General features: G+C 44.0%; 1 protein-coding gene across 1 annotated transcript in view; it reads left to right on the top strand.

Annotated features, from left to right (window-relative positions):
• Positions 1 to 8,623: 8,623 nt before the first annotated feature.
• RPRD1A (regulation of nuclear pre-mRNA domain containing 1A) overlaps positions 8,624 to 26,537 on the top strand; it is a 478,282-nt gene continuing 460,368 nt past the window's right edge. Inside the window, exon 1 of the mRNA XM_040432354.1 lies at positions 8,624 to 8,774. Within this exon, the coding sequence (XP_040288288.1) occupies positions 8,624 to 8,774 (151 nt within the window). The remainder of the gene's footprint in view (positions 8,775 to 26,537) is intronic.

Below are 26,537 nucleotides of genomic sequence, written 5' to 3'. Positions count from 1 at the left end.
AGGGGTGCATCAGGGGGGCTTCAAATGGGACATGGTGCCAAAAAAAACAGTCCAGCAAAATCAGCCCTCCAAAAACCAAACGGCGCACCTTTCACTCTACGCCTGCTGTGTGCCCGTACAGTAGTTTACGGCCACATATGGGGTGTTTCTGTAAACAGCAGAGTCAGGGCAATAAAGATACAGTCTTGTTTGGCTGTTAACCCCCTGCTTTGTTAGTGGAAAAAATGGGTTAAAATGGAAAATTAGGCAAAAAAATTAAATTCTCAAATTTCATCGCCATTTGCCAATATTCTTGTGCAACACCTAAAGGGTTAACGATGTATGTAAAATTAGTTTTGAATACCTTGAGGGGTGTAGTTTCTTAGATGGGGTCACTTTTAGGGAGTTTCTCCTCTAGGGGTGCATCAGGGGCTTCAAATGGGACATGGTGTAAATAAACCAGTCCATAAAAATCAGCCTTCCAAAAACCAAACGGCGCACCTTCAACTCTACGCCCCGCTGTGTGGCCGTACAGTAGTTTACGGCCACATATTGGGTGTTTCTGTAAACAGCAGAGTCAGGCAATAAAGATACAGTCTTGTTTGGCTGTTAACCCTTGGTTTGTTAGTGAAAAAATTGGTTAAAATGAAAAATTAGACAAAAAAATGAAATTCTCAAATTTCTCCCTATTTGCCAATAACTCTTGTGCAACACCTAAAGGGTTAACAACGTATGCAAAATCAGTTTTGAATACCTTGAGGGGTGTAGTTTCTTAGATGGGGTCATTTTTGGGTGGTTTCTATAATGTAAGCTTCGCAAAGTGACTTGAGACCTGAACTGGTCCCTAGAAATTGAGTTTTTGTAAATTTCGGAAAAATTTCAAGATTTCTTCTAACTTCTAAGCCTTATAACATCCCCAAAAAATAAAATATCATTCCCAAAAACAATTCAAACATGAAGTAGACATATGGGGAATGTAAAGTCATCACAATTTTTGGGGGTATTACTGGGGGTAATACAAATTTTTGTTAAATTAGGTATTTTTTGGTGCAAAAAAAATTTTTTTTTTTGACTCCTTTTACCAGTGTCATGAAGTACAATATGTGACGAAAAAAACAATCTCAGAACGGCCTGGATAAGTCAAACCGTTTTAAAGTTATCAGCACTTAAAGGGACTCTGGTCAGATTTCAAAAAATGGCCTGGTCCTAAGGTGTAAAAAGGCTGTGTCCTTAAGGGGTTAAATAAATGAAAAAAAGCATACATATTAAGTATCGCCAAATCCGTAAACACCTGCTGTATAAAAAATATCACATGATCTAACCGCTCAGGTGAACACCGTAATAAAAAATAAAAACCGTGTCAAAAGTAATTTTTTGTCACCTTACATGACAAAAAGTGTAATACCAAGTTATCAAAAAGACATATGTACCCTAAAATAGTACCAATCAAACCATTATCTCATACAAAAAAAAAATAGCCCCTACTGTAGTCTTTCAGAATTTTTTTTTAAAATGCTTTATTATGTAAAACTGAAACAACTAAAAAAGTTGTCATATTTTATATTGTCGCGTCCGTAACAACCTGCTCTATAAAAATAGAACACGATCTAACCGTTCAGATTAATATTGTAAAAAAAAAAAGATATTTTCTGTTATCTTGCCTCACAAAAAGTGTAATATAGAGCAACCATCATCATATGTACCGTAAAATAGTACCAACAAAACCTCCACCCTATCCCATAGTTTCCAAAATGGAGTCACTTTTTGGAGTTTTCAAATGTGACATGGCAAATTATTCCAGTGAAATCTGCCCTCCCAAAAACATATGGTGTTCCTTTCCTTCTGCGCCCTGCTGTGTGCCCGTACAGCAGTTTAAGACCACATATGAGGTGTTTCTGTAAACTACAGAATCAGGGTAATAAATATTGAGTTTTGTTCGGCTGTTAACCCTTGCTTTCTTAGCGGAAAAAAATGGATTAAAATGGAAAATCTGCCAAAAAAGTGAAATTCTGAAATTTCATCTACATTTTCCTTTAATTCTTGTGGAACATCTAAAGGGTTAACAAAATTTGTAAAATCAGTTTTGAATACCTTGAGGGGTGTAGTTTCCAAAATGTGGTCACTTCTTTGGAGTTTCTACTCTATGTGACATGGCAACTTAAAATTATCCCAGTGAAATCTGCCCTCCAAAAACCATATGGCCAAGTGACCCCATTTTGGAAAGAAGACACCCCAAGGTATTCCGTGAGGGGCATGGCGAGTTCCTAGAATATTCTTTTGGGCAAAAGTTAGCGGAAAATGTTATATTATATGTTTTTTTTTTCTCCTACAAAGTCTCATATTCCCCTAACTTGCGACAAAAAATAAAAATTTACATGAACTTGCCATGCCCCTCACGAAATACCTTGGGGTGTCTTCTTTCCAAAATGGGGTTACTTGTGGGCTATTTATACTGCCCTGGTATTTTTAGGGGCCCTAAAGTGTGAGAAGTAGTTTGGAATCCAAATGCGTAAAAAAATGCCCTGTGAAATCCTAAAAGTACTCATTGGAATTTGGGCCCCTTTGCGCACCTAGGCTGTAAAAAGAAATATCTCTGTAAATGACAACTTTTCCCTTTTTTTTTTTTTGTAAAATCAGTTTTGAATACATTGAGGGGTATAATTTCTAAAAGGAGGCCATTTATGGGTGGTTTCTACTGTGTAAGCCCCTCAAAGGACTTCAAACCTGAACTGGTCTTTAAAAATTAGGTTTTGGAAATTTTCTTTAAAAATTTAAGATTTGCTTAACTTTTAAAGGGATTCTGTCACCTGTTTCTTACCCCTCCATTTAAAAATATGGTTATGTTCATGGAGCACTAGCGATTCCTAATGTGGTCTAATAACAGAAATCCGTAGGCTCATTTTGTCTAAAAAACGTTATAACTAACCTGTCATTCATCTCACAAATGTGCCCAAGGGGATGATCATGTCTTCCAGATGCCGCCCGTACCCGCCGCCGTTTGTGCCCAGCTCCTCCTTTGCTGTGTCATCAGCGCCGCCTCAGAATCCTTTGCTACGCCTCCGGCTCTCCCTCACTCCCCCCTCCTTCTTCTCTAACATCCCGATCAGGCACAGGCCTGTGCGCACAGCGCGGGATGTTAGAGAAGAAGGAGGGGGGAGTGAGGGAGAGCCGGAGGCGTAGCAAAGGATTCTGAGGCGGCGCTGATGACAGCAAAGGAGGAGCTGGCACAAACAGCGGCGGGTACGGGCGGCATCTGGAAGACATGATCATCCCCTTGGGCACATTTGTGAGATGAATGACAGGTTAGTTATAACGTTTTTTAGACAAAATGAGCCTACGGATTTCTGTTATAAGACCACATTAGGAATCGCTAGTGCTCCATGAACATAACCATATTTTTAAATGGGGGGGTAAGAAACTGGTGACAGAATCCCTTTAAGCCTTCTAACGTCCCAAAAAAAAAAATCCAAACATGAAGTAGACATATGGGAAGTGTAAATTAATAACTATTTTAGGAAGTATCACTATCTGCTTTAAAATCAGAGAAATAGAAATTTAAAAAATGTCGAATTAAAAAAAAAATTTTTTTTTTTTTTTAGAAATAAAAATGAAATATTTTGACTCAAATTTACCACTGTCATGAAGTACAATATGTGACGAGAAAAAACAATCTCAGAATGGTTTAGATAAGGAAAAGTTTTTTAACCAGCTCCCGACCACCTAACGCAGGGATGCGTCCTGCGGGCGGCCGGGTTATTCCTTGTTGACGCATCGGCGCATCATCTCGCGAGACTTCCTGTGAACGCGCGTTCACAGGATCGCAAGGTAAACAAGTTGATCTACAGCCTGCCAGCGGCGATCATTCGCTGGCAGGCTGTAGATGCGATTTTTTTAACATCAGAAAGGTATACAGTTGTGTTCAAAATTATTCAACCCCCAATGCTGTAAAGGGTTTTAGGGAATTTAGTGTAAATTTGTAATTGTGTTCAGAATGAAATCTTACAAGGACTTTTAAAGAACCAAATGCAACTAAAATGACATCAATTGTTTTTGTAATACAGTATTAAATGTTTTTTTTGTGATTTCTTCATTGACACAATTATTCAACCCCTTAAAGACTACCACTCTTAAGAACAGAGGTTCATTCAAGTGTTTTCGATCAGGTATTGAAAACCCCTGTGGATGTCAAGGAGCAGCAATCAAGCATAATAAGCACCAATTAGGTAGATTTAAAAGGACTGTGATACTCAGCTCCTTCTAGACATTTACTGGTGTGTTTACAAACATGGTGAAGTCAAGAGAATGGTCCAGGAAGACAAGAGAAGGGCAATGGCTAACTTGCGAAAAAAAAATTAATCATACATGAACTCACCATGCCCCTCTGCAAATACTTTGGGGTGTCTTCTTTCCAAAATGGGGTCATTTGGGGGGTATTTATACTATCCTGGCATTCTAGCACCTCAAGAAACATGACAGGTGCTCAGAAAGTCAGAGCTGCTTCAAAATGCGGAAATTCACATTTTTGTACCATAGTTTGTAAATGCTATAACTTTTGCGCAAACCCAAAAAATATACACTTATAGGATTTTTTTTTTCAAAGACATGTAGCACAATAAATTAACCAGAGAAAGTTAAAAATACACTTTTTTTTGAGAAAATTGCAGCCTATTTTGATTAATATCGAAAAACAAAAAGTCTTAGCAGCAATCAAATACCACCAAAAGAAAGCTGTATTTGTGAGAAGAAAAGGAGGTAAAATTCATTTGGGTGGTAAGTTGTATGACCGAGCAATAAACCGTGAAAGTAGTGTAGTGCAAATTGTAAAAAGTGGTCTGGTCATTATGGGGGTTTAAGCTAGGGGGGCTGAGGTGGTTAAAGGGAACCTGTCACCTACAAAAGGCCTCCCAAAACACCAGCATTACCCTAAAGTAGCCAGCAGTATGTTCCTAAAAATCCTTTACTTCCTCTGGCCAGATGCACCAAAATCGAAAAAATGAACTTTAATCCCCTGCACGCGCTATGTAACAGCAGAGTTTGAAGTCAAGGGGGCAGCGGCCTCCTCGTTTCAAGTCAATATAACCACGCCCACTTCAAACTCTGCTGTTGCATAGCGCGTGCAGGGGATTAAGGTCGTTTTTAAGATTTTGGTGCATCTGGCCGGAGGAAGAAAAGGATCTTTAGGAACATACTGCTGGCTAATTTAAGGTAATGCTGGTGGTTTGGGAGGCGTTTTTTAGGTGACAGGTTCCCTTTAAGGGTGCCTTGTAGGGATGAGCAAATCACCTTTGGATGAAACATCTGAAGTCGATTTGCATAAAACTTTGTTAGAATACTGTACGAAGCGAGCGCTCCGTACAGTATTAGAATGTATTGCCTCCGATAAGCCGAAGTTATTACTACTCTAAGTTTTATGAGACTGGGTAATAACTTCAGAAGTTAAAGGGGTATTCCCATCTCAGACAATGGGGGCATATCGCTAGGTGCGGGTCCCACGAGAAGGAAGTGGGGAGCGCTGTGGCTGGAGGACCCCGGATTTCCCGGGGTCCGTCCACCACTAAGCACTGCTCCCATAGAAGTGAATGGGAGCACACCGCGCATACATGGCCCATGCTCCCATTCATTTCTATGGGGCAGATGGCAATAGCCGAGCCAGCACTCGGCTATTTTCGGCGGCCCCATAGAAATGAATAGAGGGCGGTTGCGCATGCGCAGTGCACCCTCCGTTCATTTCCTGGCTCCGTTCTCATCGTAGGTGCGAGTCCCACTGGTACCCGCACCTATCAGACAATGGGGGCATATCCTAGCGATATACCCCCATTGTCTGAGATGGGAAAACCCCTTTAACCTCCCTGACGGTATTCCCGAGCGTGTCTCAGGGTTAATTTTCTCAGGGTAACATTCCAGAGTCCCTTCACCTTCTGCGCTGAGAGCGCCGGTGTTCTGCCAGATCTCTATGCTTGCGAAAAGTCTATACCGGAAGTGACGCGGCCGCACAGGAATCAGCTGGAGGAGGGTGTGCGCGGCGCAAGCGCACATCCACTGGTTTAGGAAAGAATGGTTGCAGCGCCGAGATAGAAGTACTTCGTGCACCGCGCGTGTGCACTTAGGGGTATAGAGATTTTGCAGCGCACAATGTTGCATCAGATCTCCCTCCCCCTGAGTGCGCATGCGCGCACAAATCATCAGTTGCAGTTCATCCTGATTTGATCTGATGATTTGTGCGCGCGTGCGCACTCAGGGGTAGGGAGATCTGATGCAACATTTTGCGCTGCAAAATCTCTATACCCCTAAGTGCGCACGTACGGTGCGCGAAGTACTTCTATCGCGGCGCTGCAATAATTCTTTCATAAGCCAGTAGATGTGCGCTTGCGCAGTGCCGCGCACACCCTCCTCCAGCTGATTCCTGTGCGGCCACGTCACTTCCAGTATAGACTTTTCGCAAGGTATACAGATCTGGCAGAACACCGGCCGGCATTTGACTTCCTGGTTCCGTTCCCTGCGAGCAGCAGCTGCGCATGGGAGCGGAACTGGGCGGGAAATTCAAATAAATATAAACATAAAAAGTGACAAACACACATAAAAGAGGTTATACATTGCAATCTGAGAGGATTACACTGTATAACCTCAGATCTGACATTTGATGACTGTACAGTGCACCTTGCCTGCCATTTTACTGTCATTTGTGCCCATAAAATATTTACACAAAAAAATTGTACCACTTTTGGTACAAAATTCCTGACATAATCATACCGCCAGGGAGGTTAATTTCTACTGTTAAAAACATTTTGGCGAACTCCGTTTCGGTTCCAAGTTGGAACCGAACCCGTGTTCGATGAAAGATTTTTTTACAGTAGAAATTAATTTCTGAAGTTATTACCCGAAGTCTCACCAGACTTTGCTAAATAATAACTAAGGATACTTTCACAATTGCGTTAAAGTTTTTCGGTATTGAGTACCATCCTCGGGGCTCAATACCGGAAAAAAAATTAGCATTCTGAATGGAGAGCATTCCGTTCAGGATGCATCAGTTCAGTCCCTCTTATGTTTTTTGGCAGGAGAAAATACCGCAGCATGCTGCAGTTTTCTCTGCGGCCAAAAATCCTGAACACTTGCCGGAATGCCAGATCCGGCATTCATTTCCATTGAAATGCATTAAAGGGATTCTGTCACCTCGTTTTAGCCTATAGAGATGCGGACATGCACGGCTAGATCGCCGCTAGCATGTCCGCAATATATCTGTCCTATAGGGCTGTGTCCTTTTATTGTGTTTAAAAAATGATTTTATAGATATGTAAATGACCCTGGTAAGGAGCCCAAGGGGCTGTACTAACCTTCTTGGTGCCCAGCCACGTCCCCCTGTGAAGGAGCCCAGCACCGCCTGAGTCCTCCGAATCTCCTCCTTGCTCACAGTTAGATTGCCGTAATCTCGCGATGCGCGAGCTCTCGCATCCGCAGTTCCTTCCCTGAGGCTGATGCCAGCACAGGGAAGGAACACTATACTGGCACTGTGCATCGCGAGCTCATGGCAATCTAACTGTGAGCAAGGAGGAGATTCGGAGGACGCAGGCGGTGCTGGGCTCCTTCACAGGGGTGTGTGGCTGGGCTCCAAGAAGGTTAGTACAGGCCCTTGGGCTCCTTACCAGGGTCATTTACATATCTATAAAATCATTTTTAAACACAATAAAAGGACACAGCTTTACGGGACAGTTATATTGCGGACATGCTAGCGGCGATCTAGCCGTGCATGTCCGCAGCTCTATAAGCTAAAACGAGGTGACAGAATCCCTTTAATGCCGGATCCAGCCCCAAGTGTTCCGGCAAAACGGATCCGGTTTTGCGGTCTGCGCATGCGCCGTTTTTTCCAGATGACAACCGTAAAGACGGATCCGGTATTGCAATACATTTGTGAGATGGATGGTGAAATGCACCCGTTTGTGTCCCGATTGCCCCATTCAGCAGGCAGTTCCGGAGACGTTACTGCTTACTAAGGCTGATAGGAGCCATTACATTCTAACACTGTACGGAGCACTCGCTCCATACAGTATTCTATTGAAGTTTTATGCAAATTAACTTCGGGTGTTTCATCACAAGTGGATTCACTCCTCCCTAGTGCCTTCACTGCAACTGAATCACTTCCATTCATCTGAATGGCGCTTGCATAAATCCACGTGCTTCCCGTCAAAACCCCAATCAGATGAAAGCAACTGACTGTTGAAGAAATTCTAGCACCCATAATTAGCAGCTATATCCTCAGTCTGCCGACTACACTAATCATTTTTTTCCTAGTTCTTTCCCTCTCTGTTGCTTGTGAAAATAAACTGCAGCCATCAACCGCTAAGGGGCAGCACCTGTTTTTCACTTCTCTTGAAGTGCGTGACCGAGCTATCCGCCAGTCTTCACGGCTATTGGCCTGAAAGGCCAACCTCTGACGTCATTTCCGTTTACACCGGCTGGTGATCTAGCAGTCTTCTAGGCACGTCTGTAATCGAGCCGAACTTTACATTAGGGTTTTTATCAGGGGTCGCAGCATTTGAATCTAATCAGAGTCCGAGCGGGCCCTTGTAACGCAAAGCATTTCATTAAACGCGTCGTGTACCGTAGCTTGGCTGCGTTATTTGGAGCTGCTTCTCTGAAGCCAGCAGGCATGTCTGCGTTCTCTGAGGCGGCGTTGGAGAAAAAGTTGTCGGAGCTTAGTAACTCTCAACAGAGCGTGCAGACACTGTCCCTGTGGTTAATTCACCATAGAAAACACTCTCGTGTTATTGTCTCCGTGTGGGATAGGGAGCTGCGGAAAGGTAAGGCAGGAGGAAGTCGCCATATCCCCAACTACCGTGCATGGGCAGGTCATATCGGGGTAGAAAAACGGGCAGGAGTTTATCCCCTCGTAGGTGTGTGCACATGGAGGGTTACCTGCGACAGTCTGCACTGTAATACAATACCCGCTACCTAGATGAATCTTATGTACATGGTGCAGAGATTTTCAGTATGGTAATGGAACCACAATGTTGTATAAGGCATCCGTTTTGCTGTCTGCAAATGCTAGCAGTGTGCATCCTGCTCTTTTGGTGGGCCCCATTGTCAAATTGTTTATTGTTTGCACAGACAGACGTTTTCACAGACAAGAATAGGACATGTCCTCTAATTTGCTGCATGAATACAGACAGGACACAGATGACATATATGTGCTGTCTGTATTTTTCTGTGTCCCCATAGAAATTAGATCCTCAAAAATGCAGATCAGACGTGAACTGAAAATATGGTAGTGAATGAGCCCTAACCATATAGATTGTGGTATGGAAACGTTCGTGCACCTGTTTGATCCCATTCAGTGTTTAACTTATTATTTATTTTATGTGTGTGTAATAGAAAATATTTTTTTCCCCGTGTCTGACCAGGCTGTACTGTGGGGCTTGCCTAGGAGGAGAAACTGAAAAGTTTTGTCAGGGCCTCCTCAACAGTATTATACGATGACATACAGTATATATGTGCAGCCTGAGAGAACGATCTTGACTAGCTGCAGGAGGAGGGGGGTGTTCGAAAACATGCTGTGGGGCTCTGTTAATTCTAGTCATGCCACTGTGTCTAAGGCTACTTTCACACTAGCGTTTTGGCTTTTCCGTTTGTGAGATCCGTTCAGGACTCTCACAAGCGGTCCAAAACAGATCAGATTTGCCCTAACGCATTCTGAATGGAAAAGGATCTGCTCAGAATGCATCAGTTTGCCTCCGTTCAGTCACCATTCCGCTCTGGAGGCACACAGTGTAAGTCAATGAGGACGGATCCGTTTTCTCTAACACAATCTGGCACAATAGAAAACGGATCCATCCTCCATTGACTTTCAATGGTGTTCAAGACGGATCCGTTTTGGCTATGTTAAAGATAATGCAAACTGATCCATTCATGACGGATGCATGCGGTTGTATTATTGTAACGAAGAGTTTTTGCAGATCCATGACGGATCCGCAAAAAAAGCTAGTGTAAAAGTAGCCTAACCCTTTCTACTCGGGCCAGTTGTCACCTTCCTGACGAGGTTGTGTTTTTTTTTTTTTTGCAAATCTGTTGTGTCACTTAAAGGGGCTTAGCTTAGCCGCTCCCAGGCCAGTTTATACAAGTCATGACGTCACTGGGCCTGCAGTTAACAGTGAGAAGGCCGGGGCGCTCCTGGAGTGCTGCTACCATCTCAAACAGCTGGTCGCCAGGGGTCCCGGTTGTCGGACCCCCGCCGATCAGATGCTAGTTTAAACAAACTGCAGAACCCCTTTAATATGGTAATTGTTCTGGAACACTTTTTTAATTATCCACTCCATTCTGAGACTATTTTCTCGTGACACATTGTTCTTCATGACAGTGGTATATTTGAGTCAATATTTCTCACCTTTATAAAAGAAAATCTAAATTGTGGAAAAATTAGCAATTTTCGAAATTGAATTTCCTGCTTTAGAGACAGTGATACGTACCGTATATACTCGAGTATAAGCCGACCCCCTAATTTTTCCCCCAAAAAATGGGAAAAATTATTGACTCGAGTATAAGACTAGGGTGGGAAATGCAGCTATAATGCAGAGTGTATGTGTATATAATGCACACACTCTACATTATATACACACATCTGCAAGAGGGTGACTCCCTGTATTTAATGCAGAGTGTGTGCATTATATACACACACACACTCTGCATTAAATACAGGGAGCCATCCACAGATCTCCCCCCTAAACAGTGCCATCCACAGATCCCCCTACAGTGCCATCCACAGATCCCCCCCCTAAACAGTGCCATCCACAGATCCCCCCTCCCCTAAACAGTGCCATGATGGCACTGTTTAGGGGAGGGGGTATCTGTGGATGGCACTGTAGGGGGATCTGTGGCTGGCACTGCCATCCACAGATCTCCCTACGGTGCCATCCACAGATCTCCCTACGGTGCCATCCACAGATCTCCCTACGGTGCCATCCACAGATCTCCCTACGGTGCCATCCACAGATCTCCCTACGGTGCCATCCACAGATCTCCCTACGGTGCCATCCACAGATCCCCCTCCCCGACGCTCAAAGCAGTATGCTTACTTTGTCTTTGCTCCGGTAATACAGGCAGTGCGAGAGCAGGCGCTCACTCACTGACGTCACGCGCCTTCTCCCACTAGGCGGCGCAGGCGCGTGACGTGAGTGAGCGCCGCCCCCCGCACTGCCTGTATTACCGGAGCTAGACTAGACTCGAGTATAAGACGAGGAGGCTTTTTGAGCACAAAAATATGTGCCAAAAAAACTCGTCTTATACTCGAGTATATACGGTAATAAAATACACTGCTCAAAAAAATAAAGGGAACACAAAAATAACACATCCTAGATCTGAATTAATTAAATATTCTTCTGAAATACTTTGTTCTTACATAGTTGAATGTGCTGACAACAAAATCACACAAAAATAAAAAAAAATGGAAATCACATTTTTCAACCTATGGAGGTCTGGATTTGGAGTCACTCAAAATTAAAGTATAAAAACACACTACAGGCTGATCCAACTTTGATGTAATGTCCATAAAACAAGTCAAAATGAGGCTCAGTAGTGTGTGTGTGGCCTCCACGTGCCTGTATGACCTCCCTACAACGCCTGTGCATGCTCCTGATGAAGTGGCGGACGGTCTCCTGAGTGATCTCCCTCCCAGACCTGGACTGAAGCATCTGCCAACTCCTGGACAGTCTGTGGTGCAGTCTGTTGGTGGATAGAGCGAGACATGATGTCCCAGATGTGCTCAATTGGATTCAGGTCTGGGGAACGGGCGGGCCAGTCCATAGCATCAATGCCTTCGTCTTGCAGGAACTGCTGACACACTTCATCCACATGAGGTCTAGCATTGTCTTGCATTAGGAGGAACCCAGGGCCAACCGCACCAGCATATGGTCTCACAAGGGGTCTGAGGATCTCATCTCGGTACCTAATGGCAGTCAGGCTACCTCTGGCGAGCACATGGAGGGCTGTGCGGCCCTCCAAAGAAATGCCACCCCACACCATTACTGACCCAATGCCAAACTGGTCATGCTGGAGGATGTTGCAGGAAGCAGAACGTTCTCCACGGCGTCTCCAGACTCTGTCACGTCTGTCACATGTGCCCAGTGTGAACCTGCTTTCATCTGTGAAAGAGCACAGGGCGCCAGTGGCGAATTTGCCAATCTTGGTGTTCTCTGGCAAATGCCAAACGTCCTGCACGGTGTTGGGCTGTAAGCACAACCCCCACCTGTGGACGTCGGGCCCTCATATCACCCTCATGGAGTCTGTTTCTGACCGTTTGAGCAGACACATGCACATTTGTGGCCTTCTGGAGGTCATTTTGCAGGGCTCTGGCAGTGCTCCTCCTGTTCCTCCTTGCACAAAGGCGGAGGTAGCGTTCCTGCTGCTGGGTTGTTGCCCTCCTACAGCCTCCTCCACGTCTCCTGATGTACTGGCCTGTCTCCTGGTAGCGCCTCCATGCTCTGGACACTACGCTGACAGACACAGCAAACCTTCTTGCCACAGCTCGCATTATGTGCCATCCTGGATAAGCTGCACTACCTGAGCCACTTGTGTGGGTTGTAGACTCCGTCTCATGCTACCACTAGAGTGAAAGCACCACCAGCATTCAAAAGTGACCAAAACATCAGCCAGGAAGCATAGGAACTGAGAAGTGGTCTGTGGTCACCACCTGCAGAACCACTCCTTTATGGGGGTGTCTTGCTAATTGCCTATAATTTCCACCTGTTGTCTATCCCATTTGCACAACAGCATGTGAAATTGATTGTCACTCAGTGTTGCTTCCTAAGTGGACAGTTTGATTTCACAGAAGTGTGATTGACTTGGAGTTACATTGTGTTGTTTAAGTGTTCCCTTTATTTTTTTGAGCAGTGTAGTTACTTTACATTCCCCATATGCCTGCTTAATGCTGACATCACTTTGTAAACATCATTTTATAATTTTTTTTTAACAAGGTAAGACTGCTTAGGCCTCTTTCACACGGGCTTTGCGTGTGAGGGATGGATAGGGTGCGTTGCGGAAAAATGCGCGAATGCAAAGCTTTTTAATGCTTTTTACACGCAGTGAGAAAAATCTGCATGTTTTGTACCCAGACCCGAACCCGGACTTCTTCACAGAAGTTTGGGATCGGTGTTGTGTAAATTTTTATTATTTTCCCCTTATAACCATGTTATAAGGGAAAATAATAGCATTCTTAATACAGAATGCAAAGTAAATTGGGGATGGAGGGGTTAAATTTTTTTTTAACTCGCCTCGTTCACTTGTTCGTGAAGCCCGGCTTGTCTTCATCCTTCTTTGAGGACCTGGGAGGAAAAGGACCTTTGGTGACGTCACTGCGCTCATCATATGGTCCATCACCATGGTGACAGACCATGTGATGAACGCAGTGACGTCCCCAAAGGTCCCTTTCTCCCAGATCCTCAAAGAAGAAGAAAGAAGACAAGCTGGGCTGTGCGAACAAGTGGATGAGGTGAGTTTAATTTATTTAAATATATTTTTTCTAACCCCTCTATCCCCAATTTACTTTGCATTCTGTAGTAAGAATGCTATTATTTTCCCTTATAACCATGTTATAAGGGAAAATAATAAAGATCGGGTCTCCATCCCGATCGTCACCTAGCAACCGTGCGTGAAAATCGCACCGCATCCGCACTTGCTTGCGGATGCTTGCGATTTTCACGCAGCCCCATTCACTTCTATGGGGCCTGTGTTGCGTGAAAATCGCAGCATGTTCTATATTGTGCGTTTTTCACGCAACACAGAAGTGATGCGTGAAAATCATCGCTCATGTACACAGCCCCATTGAAGTGAATGGGTCCAGATTCAGTGCGGGTGCAATGTGTTCACCTCACGCATTGCACCCGCGCGGAAAACTCGCCAGTGTGAAAGGGGCCTTAGTTTTAGATGCAAAAGGCTATGTACACCTTTTGGAGGCAATTTTTGTTTGATTGGATTTAAATGGAACCGGTCACCGGAATTTTGTGTATAGAGCTGAGGACAGGGGTTGGTAGATGGCCGCTAGCACATCCGCAATACCCAATCCCCATAGCTTTGTGCTTTTATTGTGTCAAAAAAACTGATTTGATACATATGCAAATTAACCTGACATGAGTCGGAGCTTGAAAATATGACTCTTCTCTGGTCACACAAGTAAGATATGACTCTTTTAATTTGCATAAAAGGCGGGAAGTACAAAAATGCATAATACTTATTGAATTTGTCTGCAAATGAAGTTAAAAGTGTAATTTATATGTTTAGGGTAACACAATGAACATTTAGAAACGCTCAGTGAGGGTAGCATAGTAGAGGTGACAGGTTCCCTTTAACTAATTTTTGGCCATTATTAAAAATATTGAGCCATTCTCTTACAAAGGGTTATCTGTTTTCCATTTCATCCACCATGACGGCCCACATTGAGATTGACCCTTGACCTCTGTAGGGGCAGGAACACATAGAGAGTTTAAATTCCCCCCACCCTCCACCTCCTCAGTGCTTTCCTGCCCCTACAGGGGCCAACATGTAGAGAGAGCCCTCCTTTCCAGGAGGGTAGCAACATTATTCTTTTGTAGGAATCTCCTGCTGGCCTCCCACGGCATGGGCTAAGGCTGGCCAGCTTGGAGCAACAAGGACCCTCGTCTTAGCTTATGCTGAGGCCTGCGGTCTTTCCCTACCTTCAGACCCCCTTCCCTCTTCCGGGAAGCAGTCTGGGGTGCCGGCTTCACGAGGCGTCTCGCGCGCTTGCGCTTGGCGTCCTCTTCTTTCAAACAAGCAGGTGACCGGCAGGGGGAGTAGGTGCGGCGCATGGGCCGCATTAGGGGCGGGCCGGGCGGCGCATGTACCTTTTTAGCAGGCTGGTGCGGCGCAGGCTCACGCCGTCAGCCGGGGCGCCGCTTGATGACGTCAGACGCCAGCAAGAATTTTAAAGAAGCGCGGTTGTCAGCTCTTGCCTGCAGCACCGCGATGTCTGAAGCACTTACTCCCTTCCAGGAAGGCTCTGACCCCTCGGCCATCAGTACCGGCAGCAAAGAGATTAAGTCTAAAGTAAAGCTCTCAAAATGCTGTGCATGCTCTAAAAGGCTCCTGAGAATTACAAAAAGAGGCTGTGCAAACCTTGTACTGCCGAAGTAGAGCAACCAGATATTCTGTCTGAAATGAAAACCTTTATTGTGGATGAAATCAAATCTTCTTTGGCCACTATGTCTGTTCCCGCTAGTACCCCCCAACCCTTCCAAGAAACGCAAACTATCTGTTGTCTCCTCATCAGAGGGCGAGGATGTAGAGGAAGCTTCCGTCACATCCAGACAAATTCCTATTGAGGACCCCTTGTCAGAGGGGGAAATTTTGGAGGAAGACAAAAAATATTTTTTCTCTGCAGACTAAATGGAGGAATTACTAAGAGCGGTCAGGTCCACAATGGGAATTGAGGATACCCCTAGACCCCGTACCGTCCAGGATGAGATGTTTGGGGGCCTTAGATCTAAAACTTCCATTGTCTTCCCCATAAACGAGAACATACGGGAAATGATAATGGAGGAGTGGTCAGATCCTGAGAAGAGACTAGGAGTCCCCAAGGAGTTTAGGAACAGACTCTGCTTTGACCCAGCAGAATGTAAAATATATAATCAGACCCCTAAAGTCGACATACAGGTTGCCAAGGTTGTAAAGAAAACCGCTCTTCCTTTTGAGGACTCTTCTCAGTTGGGTGATCCAATGGATAGAAAAGCAGACGGGCTCCTAAAAAGATCCTGGGAATCATCAATGTTCGGGTAAAAACAAATATTGCAGCAACATCCGTAGCCAGGGCTATGTACATATGGTTAGGGGAACCAGACGAACACCTAAATAAACAAAACTCCCAGAGAAGAAATCAGGGAGTCTATTCCACTCCTTCGATCCGCCACAGCATTTTTAGCAGATGCCTCTGCGGAATCATCAGTTTCTCAGCCAAAGACGCTGCTCTCTCTAACGCAGCCAGGCGAGCATTATTGATGAAAGCCTGGTCAGGGACAAAGCATCCAAAGCCAAACTGCTCTATCCCATTTTCTGGGGAATTTGTTTTTGGTCCCACTCTAGATAAGATTCTAGAAGGAGCAGCAGATAAAAAGAAAGGATTTGCAGAAGACAAGGAATCTAAAAAGAAGCCCTTTCGTCAGTTTCAGCCCCAGCAAAGATCTTACAGGGGAAAGGAAAAACTGGCAGATGGAGCTATCCCGAAGAGGAAGAGGCTTCATTCTCAATCCCCAAAACAGACAGAACAAGCAGCAATGACGCCAGAGTAGGGGGGAGACTGATAGGTTTTTTACCTTCTTGGGAACAAATCACCTCAAATCCCTGGGTTCTAAACGTAGTCTCTCAAGGCTACAAGATAGAATTCACATCAATCCCCCCCCAAGAAGATTCTGCATCTCAACCCAAAACAGAACTTCCAAAAATATGGCAGGGCGTCCGAGACCTCTTAGATCTAGGGGTAATTCAAAGGGTCCCAGAACTAGAAGAAAGCAGAGGATTCTATTCCAACCTCTTCCTAGTAAAGAAACCAGACCAGTCCCTTCGAACCATTATAAACTTAAAACCTTTAAACAGATCCATTTTATACAGGAAGTTCAGGATGGAAACCATCCCATCCACAATTCCTCTGATCCAGAAAGGGGCGTTTATGTCGTCAATCAACCTCAAAGACGCATACTACCATATCCCTATTCATCATCTCTCCCAGAAATACCTAAGATTTGCTCTAAAAGGGATGGACGGCTTGATCCACCATTTTCAATATGTCGCCCTTCCTTTCGGCATCTCCTCGGCCCCCAGGGTCTTCACAAAGGTCGTGGTGAGATGGTGGCCTATCTTCGGGAGGGTATAACAATTATTCCATACCTAGACGATTTCCTAATTCTGGGCAATACAGAAGCCGAACATCTGTCAGCAACTCAGAGATTCTAAAAAGTCTGGGTTGGATCATAAATATAAAAAAAATCCACTCTGATTCCATCCAGAAGAATAAGGTTCCTAGGTGTAGAGCTGGACTCAACCCTGTTAAAAACCTTTCTTCCTCAGGACAAAACAGCGGCACTAATAGAGAAGGTCCGAACGTTTCAGAGTTCTCACAGATGCTCCATCAGAAGGGCCATGAGTCTTCTAGGAAGTCTAACTGCCTGCATTCCCTCGGTTCCCTGGTGCCAAAGCCACACAAGGGTAATCCAAAGTTGGATTCTGAGTGTATGGGATGGAAAACAGGTAAACTTAGACAAAAGCGTATGGATTCCACAGTCCGTAAAGACGGATCTAAGTTGGTGGAAAGAAAAAAGAAGACTGCTTGGAGGTCTACAGTGGCGGAACTACCCGGCCGTTCAAGTAATAACGGACGCAAGTCTCGAAGGCTGGGGAGCAAAAATAGGAGACCATCTTCTGCAGGGTACTTGGCCAGAAGATATAAGAAGAAGATCCTCCAATTACAGAGAGCTGTACGCTGTCCTAGAGGCAATAACAAACGGAGAAGACCTTTTAAAGGGTCAACATTTAAAGATTCTATCCGACAATACCACAACGGTGGCATACCTACGACACCAAGGAGGGACAAGGTCGTGTTTGTTGGGTGCAGTAGCAAAGAGAATCTTCTCTTGGGCAGAAGAGAACACCTTGTCGCTCTCCGCCATCCACTTAAAGGGTTGCGAAAACACAGTGGCAGACTACCTGAGCAGAGAAAGAATAGATCCAGGGGAATGGTCTCTGAACAGGAATATCTTCCAGAGATTTCAGAAAGATGGGGTCATCCAGAATACACTTATTTGCCTCCAGAAAAAATACGCAGGTAGAGTGTTTTTGCTCCCTAAACCTAGAGGACGGTTCGTGGGCAATAGACGCCCTATCAATACAATGGAGATGGAAACTGGCTTATGCATTTCCCCCAATACCTCTATTACCTCGAGTCATTCAGAAGCTTCTAGGAGAACCAACCACTCTCATCCTAATAGCCCCCCTATGGCCAAAGAGGAGTTGGTTCTCTACTCTAAAACAGCTATCGCTGGAGGATCCCTGGGAAATTCCTTTTCAGAGGGACATACTAGTCCAGCGCCCGCTTCTGCATCCAGACCCAGGAATCTTCAGATTGGCAGCCTGGATCCTGAGAGCGAGACCTTAAAGAGCAAGGGCCTTTCGGATAAGGTGATTCTCACACTCAGGGCCAGTAGAAAAAAAGTGACATCTTCCATCTACATTTTTGGTTAGGGATTGATCACCCGGACACCACCTACATCAACAAAATTCTGGACTTCCTCCAGAGTGGCTTGGAATTAGGTTTGAGACCTAGTACTCTGAAAGTACAAATATCAGCCCTCAGTACCTTCTCCAACTGCAGCCTAGCCAATCACAGATGGATCAGGAGATTTATTAGAGCAGCATCAAGGTTAAGACCCACCCTTAAATCTAGAGCTCCAACTTGGGACTTAAACATCGTCCTAGAAGGCCTAACAAAACCTCAGTTTGTACCGCTGTCAGAGATCTCTTTAAAGCACCTTTCCCTGAAGACTGCTTTTCTGATAGCAATTACCTCAGCCAGACGTATTGGAGAACTTCAGGCCCTTTCTTGTAGGGAACCATATCTTCAAATCAGTAAAGATCACATCCGCCTAACGCTCGACCCTGGGTTCCTCCCTAAAGTAGTCTCATCCTTCCACCGGGACCAGGAAATTTTCTTACCCTCTATCACTGGGTCCGAAGTTGCAGGGTCTGGTGATAACATGCATCTTTTAGACGTTAAGAATACAGTAATTTAATACCTTGAGTCTACCAAGGCACTTAGGATAGATGATAATCTCCTAATTCAATTCTCTGGAAGAAATAAGGGGAAGAAGTTGGCTAAATCCTCCATAGCTAGATGGATCAGATCCACCATCGAGTGTTGCTACAGGATACAGGGCAAGCCCAGTCCCGGCAATATTAAAGCCCACTCCACTAGGGCCACTGCTTCCTCTTGGGCTGAGAAAAGAGGTGTCTCGCTGGACCAGATTTGTAGGGCCGCAACCTGGTCAAGCGCAAATACCTTTGTAAGACACTATCGTCTTAATCTTCCGGACTCTAATGAAGCTCTTTTTGGCCGGAGGGTTTTACAGGCGATATCCCCACCCATTTAGTCATTTGATCATGGTGGATGAAATGGAAAAACCGCAATTAGACTTACCGGTTATTCCGTTTCCTTGAATCCACCATGACGGCCCATACTATTCCCATCCCTAAATAAAAAAAATAAAAATAAAACAATATATATATATATATATATATATATATATATATATATATATATATATATATATATATATATATATACACTCACCTAAAGAATTATTAGGAACACCATACTAATACAGTGTTGGACCCCCTTTTGCCTTCAGAACTGCCTTAATTCTACGTGGCATTGATTCAACAAGGTGCTGATAGCATTCTTTAGACTTGTTGGCCCATATTGATAGGATAGCATCTTGCTGTTGATGGAGATTTGAGGGATGCACATCATGGGCACGAAGCTCCCGTTCCACCACATCCCAAAGATGCTCTATTGGGTTGAGATCTGGTTACTGTGGGGGCCATTTTAGTACAGTGAACTCATTGTCATGTTCAAGAAACCAATTTGAAATGATTCGAGCTTTGTGACATGGTGCATTATCCTGCTGGAAGTAGCCATCAGAGGATGGATACATGGTGGTCATGAAAGTATAGACATGGTCAGAAACAATGCTCAGGTAAGCCCGTGTCATTTAAACGATGGCCAATTGGCACTAAGGGGCCTAAAGTGTGCCCAGAAAACATCCCCCACACCATTACACCACCACCACCAGCCTGCACAGTGGTAACAAGGCATGATGGATACATGTTCTCATTCTGTTTACGCCAAATTCGGAATCTACCATTTGAATGTCTCAACAGAAATCGAGACTCATCAGACCAGGCAACATTGTAGCCTCTTTTTCCTATTTGTAGTGGAGATGAGTGGTACCCGGTGGGGTCTTCTGCTGTTGTAGCCCATCCGCCTCAAGGTTGTGCGTGTTGTGGCTTCACAAATGCTTTGCTGCATACCTCGGTTGTAACGAGTGGTTATTTCAGTCAACATTGCTCTTCTATCAGCTTGAATCAGTCGGCCCATTCTCCTCTGACCTCTAGCATCAGCAAGGCATTTTCGCCCACAGGACTGCCGCATACTGGATGTTTTTTCCCTTTTCACACCATTCTTTGTAAACCCTAGAAATGGTTGTGCGTGAAAATCCCAGGAACTGAGCAGATTGTGAAATACTCAGACCGACCTGTCTGGCACCAACAACCATGCCACGCTCAAAATTTCTTAAATCACCTTTCTTTCCCATTCTGACATTCAGTTTGGAGTTCAGGAGATTGTCTTGACCAGGACCACAACCCTACATGCATTGAAGCAACTGCCATGTGATTGGTTGACTAGATAATCACATTAATGAGAAATAGAACAGGTGTTCCTAATAATTCTTTATATATATATATATATATATATATATATATATATATATAATATAATGTTTAAGGGTATGAATCAATATCTTTTTACTTTCTGTTCCACCCTTCGGATAATTTGTAAAGCACTGAGGAGGTGGAGGGGTGGGGGGAATTTAAACTCTCTGGGCCAGATTTATCATTAGCTCAGTTCAGAATAATGGAGTAAAAAAGTCCCAAACGCTAAAACTGCGCACAAATTTGCAACTTTTTTTCTGTTCTGCGCTATGCTCGCCAGTTTTTATGAAAGTGGGCGTGTTTTCTTATGTAAATGAATCTCTAGACAGATTTACTATTGGGACTATTTAAAAAGTCGCAATTTCACTCCAGTGAGGACCATGCTTATCTTATGAGACTTTTTAATAGAACATGCGACTTTTTCATAAAAATGAGCGACTTTTTCGTAAAGATGTGCGACTTTTGTAAAGCTGCTTACTGACGGATAAACAGCTACCGTCAAACCACATTTATTACAGTCTTAAAGGGCCGATCATAAATCTGACTTGGCTAAAACTGACTTTAGCCATATGTTAAAGTGGAGTGAGCTGTCAGAGTAATGATAAATCTGGCCCCATATGTGTTCCCGCCCCTACAGAGGTCAAGGGTCAATCTCAATGTGGGCCGTCATGGTGGATTCAAGGAAACGGAATTACCGGTAAGTCTAATTGCGTTTTTTTCTGTGTGACTGGTACTTTCACTTTGTCGGTCATCTAATAAACCTTATCTCTATACTTCTGAGAAGTCATAAACACTTATTTAACCACTTGCCATCTGGGCCATTTGCCCCCTTCCTGACCAGGCCTAATTTTGCAAAACTGACACATCTCACTTTATGTGGTAATAACTTTGGAACACCTTTATTTATCCAAGTCATTCAGAAATTGTTTTCTCGTGACACATTGTACTTCATGATAGTCATAAATTTGAGTCAAAATATTTTTATGAAAAAATCCCAAATTTAACCAAAAATTTGAAAAATTTGCAATTTTCTAAATTTCAATTTCTCTGCTTTTAAAACAGAAAGTGATACCTCATAAAATATTTATTACTTAACATTCCCCATATGTCTACTTTATGTTGGCATCATTTGGAAATGTCATTTTATTTTTTTAGGACGTTAGAAGGCTTAGAAGTTTAGAAGCAATTCTTCAAATTTTTAGGAAAATTGCAAAAACCCACTTTTTAATGACCAGTTCAGGTCTGAAGTCACTTTGTGGGGCCTACATAGTGGATACCCCCATAACTGACCCCATTGTAGAAACTACACCCCTCAAGGTATTCAAAACCGATTTTACAAACTTTGTTAACCCTTTAGGCGTTCCACAAGAATTAAAGGAAAATGGAGATCAAATTTTTAAATTTCACTTTTTTGGCAGATTTTCCATTTTTAATCAAATTTTTTCTTTAACACATCGATGGTTAACAGCCAAACAAAACTCAATATTTATTACCCAGATTCTGCGGTTTACAGAAACACCCCACATGTGGTCATAAACTGCTGTATGGGCACACGGCAGGGCGCAGAAGAAAAGGAACTCCACATGGTTTTTAGATGCCATGTCCCATGTGAAGGCCCCTGATGCACCCTTACAGTAGAAACTCCCAAGAAGTGACCCCATTTTGGAAACTAGGGGATAAGGTGCCATTTTTATTAGTACTATTTTGGGTACAAATTATTTTTTGATCATTCATTATAACTAGGGGTGCACCGAAATGAAAATTCTGGTCCGAAACCGAAAATTCAGGATGCCCTTGACCGGAAACCGAAACAGCCTTTTTGACCAAATACTTTTAAAATACATTTTTTTTTAATGATTTTATTAATAATTCTTTTTCATGAATTTAATAAATCATATTATATATGGAGAGGGGGATCTGTGGGTGGCTCTGTTATGGAGGGGGGGATCTGTGGGTGGCGCTGTTATGGAGAGGGGGATCTGTGGTGGCGCTGTTATGGAGAGGGGGATCTGTGGGTGGCGCTGTTATGGAGAGGGGGATCTGTGGGTGGCTCTGTTATGGAGAGGGGATCTGTGGGTGGCTCTGTTATGGAGAGGGGATCTGTGGGTGGCTCTGTTATGGAGAGGGGGATCTGTGGGTGGCTCTGTTATGGAGAGGGGGATCTGTGGGTGGCTCTGTTATGGAGAGGGGGATCTGGGGGTGGCTCTGTTATGGAGAGGGGGATCTGTGGGTGGCTCTGTTATGGAGAGGGGGATCTGTGGGTGGCTCTGTTATGGAGAGGGGGATCTGTGGGTGGCTCTGTTATGGAGAGGGGGATCTGTGGGTGGCTCTGTTATGGAGAGGGGGATCTGTGGGTGGCTCTGTTATGGAGAGGGGGATCTGTGGGTGGCTCTGTTATGGAGAGGGGGATCTGTGGGTGGCTCTGTTATGGAGAGGGGGATCTGTGGGTGGCTCTGTTATGAAGAGGGGATCTGTGGGTGGCTCTGTTATGGAGGGGGGGATATGTGCACTGTTATGGGCATAACAGTGCACAGATCCCCCCTCCCATAGCAGTGCCATAGACCGATCCCCCTACCCATACAGCCCCGGCCCTGCTGCTCACAGCAGACTAATCACTCACTGCATCTTTATTTTACCTTACAATCATGACGCTCCAGTAACAACTCTGCAGGCAGAGCGGAGGGCGGCGTAACGTAACTTACTCACGTGACGCACCTGCTCCGCCCACTTTATGAATGAAGGAGGCGGAGCAGGCGCGTCACGTGAGTAAGTGACGTTACGCCGCCCTCCGCTCTGCCTGCAGAGTTGTTACTGGAGCGTCATGATTGTAAGGTAAAATAAAGATGCAGTGACTTAAAGTAAACCGCCCGCCTGGCGCCTGCCGGCAGATGGTGAGCTACTTGGTGGGTGACAAATCCCAGACCCCATATTTTCGGCCGATATGTAACAATATCGGCCGAAATGGATTAGGTACATTTTCGGACGATATTTTCGGCTGCCGGAATTTCGGTGCACCCCTAATTATAACACTTTATGGGGCAAGGTGACCAAAAAAATTGGTTGTTTTAGCACAGTTTCTATTTATTTATTTTTACAGCGTTCACCTTAGGGGTTCAGTCAAGTGACATTTTTATAGAGCAGATTGTTACGGACGTGGCGATACCTAATATGTATACTTTTTCTCATTTATTAAAGTTTTACACAATAGCATTTTTGAAACAAAAAAATTATGTTTTAATGTGTCCATGTTCTGAGAGCTATCGTTTTTTTTTTTTTGAGAGATTTTCTTATGTAGGGGCTAATTTTTTGCGGGATGAGGTGACTGTTTTATTGGTACCATTTTGTGGGACATAAGCGTTTTTGATCACTTGGTGTTGCACCTTTTGTGATGCAAGGTGACAAAAATTGCTTGTTTTGACACATTTATTTTTTTTTTTTTTACGGTGTTCACCTGAGGGGTTAGCTTATGTGATATTTTTATAGAGCTGTTTTTTTTTATTTTATTTTTTCAACCCTTTATCTTTAGTTTTTTTATTTTACACTTTTCGTCCCCCATAAGGTCATGCAAGACCTCTGGGGGACATTTGCTTCACTTTTTCATTTTTTTTTTCACTGTTGATTTCTCCTGTAACTGGGGCTGACATAGTAGCCCCAGTTACAGAAGAAATGCACCCCCCAGAGAGGCTGTACAGCATAATTCTGCGCTGTACAGCCTCAAAGCAGGGCTGATCGAGGTCTGTGAAAGACCTCACACAGCTCCTGCACTCTCCGGTCACGTCGGTCACATGACCGCCGGGCCGGAACAGGAAGCTTCCTGCTCTGCATACACAGCGCTCGGTGAGCGCTGTGTATGCAGTGATCCAGAAGGCAGGGACACCTGGGAGCTGTCCCTGCCTTCTCTCTGGGTTGCCCTGCTGTCACTGACAGCGGGCAACCCGATCAGCAGCTGCACTTTCTGAACGGACGTTTTAAAACGTGCGTTCAGAAATAGAGATCCACCCATAGGACGTTTATATCCTATGGGCGGACGGGAGGTGGTTAAGCCACATTCTTATCAGTAAGATAAGTATTGAGTTTTCAGTGTTTATAATTATAATATTTTGAAATTCATTCACACTTCGTTTGTTGGTAAAATGTGAATTGCGTTATGGATTCCGTTATCACAGACCATAACGCAATTCTACGACAGAATTCTTTGAGGCATTCCGTTATTCATTCCGTCATAATAGAAGTCTATGGGCTGCAAGACGGATCCATCCCGTTTACGTTATGCAGTTAGGGAGGAAAAAAAAGCTCACCTTCTTCCTGGCTGTGAACAGCTGGCCCCTAATAGAACAGTACTATCCTTGTCCGTAATGCGGCCAATAATAGGACATGTTATATTTTTTTATTTTTTTTGTTTGCAGAATGGAAATACGGAAACGGAATGCACACGGAGTAACTTCCATTTATTTTTTTAAATTTATTTCTTCTTTCTTCTTTTTCCCCCCCGCAAAAAACCCGGAATGGACATCAAAAGAAAATACGTTTGTGTGCATGAGCCCTTAGGCTCACGTAATAGAAACCAGCCATTACTTTGCCACGTTTTAGAAATTAAACCCCTCAAGTTATTAAAATCTGATTTTTTTTTTTTTTTTAAAACCTTTAACCCATTAGGTGTTCCACACGAATTAAAGGAAAATAGGAGAAATTTCTAAGTTTCCCATTGTTTGCAGATTTTCAATTTTAATCTTTTGTTGTAACACAGGGTTAATGGCCAAACAAAATTAATTATTTATTGCTCTGATTTTACAATTTACAGAAACACCCCATATGTAGTCGTGAACTGCTGTATGGGCACATGGCAGGGCTTAGAAGAGAAGGAGCGTAAGGCCTCATGCACACGATTGTATTTTGTTTCCGTGTCCGTTCCGTTTTTTTTGCGGATAGGATGCAGACCCATTAATTTCATTGGGTCCGCAAAAAAATGCGGACAGCACACCGTGTGCTATCCGCATGTCCGTCCCGTAGCCCCGCAAAAAAAAAAGTCCTATTCTTGTCTGTTTTAGGGCATTTTTGCAATTGATCCGCAAAAAAAAAACGGATGGCATATGGATGTCATCTGTTTATTTTTGCGGATTCCCAATTTTCAGACTGCAAAACACATACGGTCGTGTGCATTTAGCCTTATATGGATTTTGGAAGGCAGAGTTCACGGATAATTTGCAGACGCTATGTCACATTTGAAGACTCCGTGATGCACCCCCTACAGTGGAAACCCCTCCAAAATCACCCCATTTTGTAAGCTCCAACACCCCCGAAACCCCCACCGCCCAAAGGAATTTTTCAAGGGTTGTCCTGAGCACTTGGTTGTGAAAATGAAAAATTACATTTTGGGTTGCATTATCTCCTGTTAGTCCTTGGGAAAGACCCCATATGTGGTCGTAAACTGCTGTATGGGCACACGGAGGGCTCAGAGAGCTGCTGTGCTGCCCGATTAGTCACTTTTTCGCTGTCAAATGTTGGGAAGAGGTTAATGTAGCACTTGCTAATAGTAAAAATTATGCCATCGTCCATCTGTTGAAACCTATCTTAACATGTCCACCTATCCCGTGGTGTATATGTACAGTGCTTCAATGACCTGGTCACCCGATCACAGGACATAACTTCAAGGGTTGTTTGCTTTGTTTGTAAATTTCAGCAATGGTAAAACCTGCTAAATCATCTTTCTTACCTAAAAGTCCCTTTACTTGGGACAATTCAGCAAGTGTTCCTTCTCGGCAATTGTCAGGTCATCTGTGGAGGCGACCTCTGCATTTACATGCAGTGATGAGGAGGCGCGATAGCTATTGCCATTGCTCGTTCCCGTACATAATCATTGTTTGCTGGCATCAGAGTGCTGTTTACACGCCACAATCTACTGCCTCCAAATGATGATTTAGGTGTCTGCATCTGCATAAAGTATGTGATTACCTGATGAATATGCGATTTGCTCATTTATTGGGTGATCGGCAGCACCTTTATACTGCCAGATTAACGCTAACAAGCGTTCCTATAAATACTTTTTGGCAACTATCTGGCCAAAAATTGTTCCATGTAAAGCG

This window comes from Bufo bufo, chromosome 5, assembly GCF_905171765.1.
Source record: "Bufo bufo chromosome 5, aBufBuf1.1, whole genome shotgun sequence".
Taxonomy (NCBI): Eukaryota; Metazoa; Chordata; class Amphibia; order Anura; family Bufonidae; genus Bufo; species Bufo bufo.
The sequence above is the reverse complement of the archived record's forward strand: the minus strand, read 5'-3'. Positions and strand labels throughout refer to the sequence as shown.